This window comes from Gossypium arboreum, chromosome 5 (genome assembly GCF_025698485.1).
Source record: "Gossypium arboreum isolate Shixiya-1 chromosome 5, ASM2569848v2, whole genome shotgun sequence".
In the NCBI taxonomy this organism is placed as follows: Eukaryota; Viridiplantae; Streptophyta; class Magnoliopsida; order Malvales; family Malvaceae; genus Gossypium; species Gossypium arboreum.
This window is the reverse complement of record NC_069074.1, coordinates 81,356,928-81,361,377: the sequence shown is the minus strand read 5'-3', so window position 1 is coordinate 81,361,377 and position 4,450 is coordinate 81,356,928. Positions and strand designations below refer to the sequence as shown.

General features: G+C 30.2%; 1 protein-coding gene across 1 annotated transcript; it reads left to right on the top strand.

Annotated features, from left to right (window-relative positions):
- The first annotated feature begins 3,613 nt into the window (after positions 1–3,613).
- LOC108481529 (vignain-like) lies at positions 3,614–4,092 on the top strand. The gene has a single exon (XM_017784648.2). It carries the CDS (start codon positions 3,646–3,648, stop codon positions 4,090–4,092), a length of 447 nt encoding a protein of 148 aa, XP_017640137.2. The 5' UTR covers positions 3,614–3,645.
- The last annotated feature ends 358 nt before the right edge of the window (positions 4,093–4,450 follow it).

Below are 4,450 nucleotides of genomic sequence, written 5' to 3'. Positions count from 1 at the left end.
GGCCTGGGTTGGTTTTTTTTTGTTATTGGGCCATTTAATTTGTATTTTAGGCCTTGTTATTTTGAATTTTGGGCTTGGTATTATTATGGACATTGAACTTTAATTTTGGTATTTTTTTTAGTTTATTTAGTTTATTTTGGTTTTTGTATGGGCCTGGGCAAAAATGGGCCATTACACTTCTAGCCCTAAAATCTAGGGTGTTACAGCTACACCAATCCTATCTTCCACATTTTTTATCTTTTAGTCCCAAAATCAAGCTATGCCATTTTGTTTTCATCTTTAATAAATTATTTACACTTATATCTTCCCTTTCATTTGCATTTATACCTTACATATTTAATGTCAATTATGCACTTTATTTTAATGTTTTCTATTTATTCACACATGTATAATTTTTACTTATTCTTATTTCGCTTTTATTTATTTTCATGTCTATTTATATTTATTTTTTACACATTCCCTTACATACATTTTAATATTATTTATTTATGTTACTCGATTCTTTTATTGTATTATGAAAAAGGTGTATTATTGTTATTATTATCATCATCATGTTAAGGTCTTATTTATTTCATTTATTTAATATTTCTTTTATTATTGTCATTTTGAAAGAGTTTTAACTTTTCATTAACTTTAGCCAATTTAATTAATTATCCTATTTTATTACTATTCATTTTAAAAGAGGGAACTTTAGGTCATTTTTCCATCCTATAATTGTTGACGTGAAGTTAGTTAAGTAGGTGTTACATTTTAATGAAACTATAAGGATTTTACATTTGGATTTAGGTTAGTCCTTAAGATCTTATCTACCATTTACCCTAGAAAATTATAAATAATATGTTGGATTTTTAAGGTTTTAAACTAATTTTAAATATCGTATAGGATTCCTTTTAGAATGTTAAATTAATATGTAAATATTCTTTAGGACTTTATTCATGATTAAAATTAAAGATTATTGTAGGTGAATTGTAAATCATGAGTAGGTCTTTCTAAGTATTTTATTTTAGAAACTTTTCAAGAAAGCTCATAAATGTTATTTAAAATATATTATTTTAGGATTTTGACGAATTTAAATCTTAGATCAAGAATTTTAAAGTAAGATAAATCATAAACCCTGCATAGGATACTTTCATAAGATCTTGATAGGTTCAATGTTATTAATTAAATCTTTTAAATAATAATAATAAAAGATCGAATAAGTTGTAGATGAATTTTAATATTTCTCTTATTTTATTGGTAATTTCTAGGTTTTTTAGAATTCTAAAATAGAATTAATTTTAGGAATTAAAAGTATTTTACTATAATTATTTAGGTATCCTTTAGGGTTCCCGTAAAAGTAAAAATCTCTAATTTGTAAAAATCTCTAATTTAAGTTTCAAATTAGATAAGTTTAATGAACACATCTTAATCGAGTTACAAGTAAACCGAAGGCATTTTCTTTAGAGTTTTTATTTAAGATTTCCATAAGATTTTAGCCTAGATTAAGACATTAATATGCTTAAATAGAAAAAATCTAGCTTTTAGGACCCCGTAGGACTATCCCCGGATAGGCGTGGTTGGGGTGTCATAACCTTCCCCATACATAACCGTACTCCTGAACCCGAAATTTGGTGATGAGATCGAGTCTAGACTTTTAGAATTTTTCCGTAGTATTAATTCTAGAGTTTTAGACGATAGGTGGCTTACCAACCTAGCCCTAATTGGTTAGTGGCGACTCTACTTTAATTTATGCCTTTCGTGTCTAGCTTTACTTACTAGGCCCCCATACTCTTATGTAGGCAATGTTATGACAACAGTAATTATCAACTGGTCAACCACAAACGAATTCAGATTCTGCAGAGGTCTTCGTCAAAGAGATTTGTTATCCCTATTCTTATTTATTTGTGACGGAAGTGCTTCATTTGGCAATGGATAAAGTTGTGGAGTTGGAGCTAATTGAAGGCTTTCAAGATGTTATTCTTAGATAGAATTTTACTCATTTAAAATTCGCGGACGACACTATACTATTCTTAAGAGTAGATGAAAAGGAGGTGAGCAATGCGAAGTATATTTTACTGTGTTTTGAGATCTTTTCTGGTCTTAGTATCAATTTCAAAAAATCTTGTCTAGTGGGGTTCAATGTAAATGAAGAAATGTTATATCAAATGGCAGCAATATACAAGTACAAGATAGGGTCTTTGCCTTACAATTACTTGGGGATTCTATTGGGAGCAGATCCAAGGAGAGTAGCCAATTGACCTTATTGTAGAGAGATTTAGAAAGAAATTATCGGGGTGAAAATGTCATACGCTCTCATGGGCTACAAAGATAGTGTTAGTCAATGTTGTTTTGTCATTTTTACCAATTTATTTCATGTCATTATTTCAAGCTCTCGCGACGGTAATTAAAAAGATCGACAAGATAAGGAGGGATTTTCTTTGAGGGAGTATGGATGGTAAAAAGAATATGGCTAAGATTAATTGGAAAAAGCCTACTAAATATAATTAACAAAAACTACACCAACTAACCATTCAACTATTAATATGTTTCTATTTTGATCACCTAAGTGTAAAATATCCTATTTTTCACTAACGTTACCAAAATTTGATATTTTAGTTACTCCTCACTTAAATCACTAATGGAGTGCTCATAGCCATTTTTATTGGCATAATAACAAATTGAGTAAAGTATAAGAATAGTCACCTAATTATTTAGTTCGTTCTATTTTGGTCACCCAATTAAATTTTTTTTTTACTTAGTCACACAACTTTTTAAAATTAAATATTTGTCATTCTTACTGTTTTTTTTTTTTTTTTTTTGCAACATTCGATTGCACTATCAAAGAAAACATAGCAGCATCCAAAAATAGAAAAAGAAGCAACAAAAAGCATAATAAAGTCACAATCCAAATACCACGTACGAAACTGCTAATTCTTGAACAGAAAACCTCACCACCACGCTTTACACATATGCGGCTGATTAACACCATCCATCGCTAAAGACGATGCCAAAACAATACCTTTCCGATCATCCAGAGAGAAAACAACATTACCCACCTACAAAATTGCAGACTTAATTTCTGCAAAAACTGGCTAAAAGGAGAAATTAACATAAAAGGAGAAATGTCTTGATGTATTTAAGGAGAACTTGGAATACATTGAGAACTTTAACAATGGCGGAAATAGGAGTTTTAAGTTAGGCTTTAATAGAGTTGCAGACATGACACAGGATGAATTCATTGCAACTCACACCGGATACAAGATGCAGAACAATCCCACAATGTCCGAATCAACATCGTTTATGTATGAAAGCTACTCAAACGCTCCGACAAACTTCGATTGGAGGGACCAAAATACCGTCACTCCTATTAAGTATAAGGGTCGATGTGGTAAGTCTTATATATATAAACCCTTAAATTCTTGACTGTTAAAAAATATTTTAATAATTTTATAATTGAATTGGTTTTAGTTAAATATTTGACTGAATTGGTGTTATAAAAATATTTTAATAATTTTATAATTGAATTGGTTTTAGTTAACTTAAACACAAAATCATTTTAAAGTTTAAAATAATTAGATATATATTGTTCCGCCAAGCATTTATTTATTTATTCACTAATACTAGAAAAGGGTTATTTGTTGGTTTACTTTCCAGAATAGAGGATGGATGATGAATGCTTTCGACTACATTAGCCAAAACCAAGGAATAACCACCGAAAAAAGCTACCGATATCAACAAATGCAAGAAACTTGCGACACACAGATAAACAAAGTTGCCACCATCAGTGACTATCGAATGGTGCCTGAAAACGACGAAGAAGCATTGCTTAAGGCCGTCACGAATCAACCGGTCTCGGTTGCACTTGAAGGCCATGGACGAGACTTTCAGTTTTACAATGGTGGAGTGTTTATAGGAGATTGTGGAAATTCTCTCACCCATGCAGTCACCACTGTTGGATACGGGACAAGTGAAGAAGGTTTAAACTATTGGCTGATTAAGAATTCATTGGGACAAAGATGGGGTGAAAATGGGTATATGAAGATTCAAAGGAATGTGGAAACGCAAGGTGGCTTATGTGGTATCGCCATGAAAGCTTCGTATCCAATTGCATAAGTTCATATTACTATAATTAATTAGCCGTGTCAAATGGTCTAAGATATATGTTGTGTTTTTTTCCTTTCATTTGGTGTTGATGTTTGTGGTTTGTTTAGAACTATGAGTCTTGCACTCTTCCCAACCTTTTATCTTTATAATGAATAAATGATTATTTATTAAAAAGCAAAAGCTTCCAAAAAGCTTCCAAAAATTATTTGAATAAAATATCATCATAAAAATTGACTTTAGAAAATTATGAAAAATCTACATAAAAAGCCAATCAAAGTCAATTTTTTAATGGTCTAACTTAAGAAATCGAACCAACCACTTTTAATGAAATAGAACGGTAATTAGTAATTTAATTATTTAGTTTAAT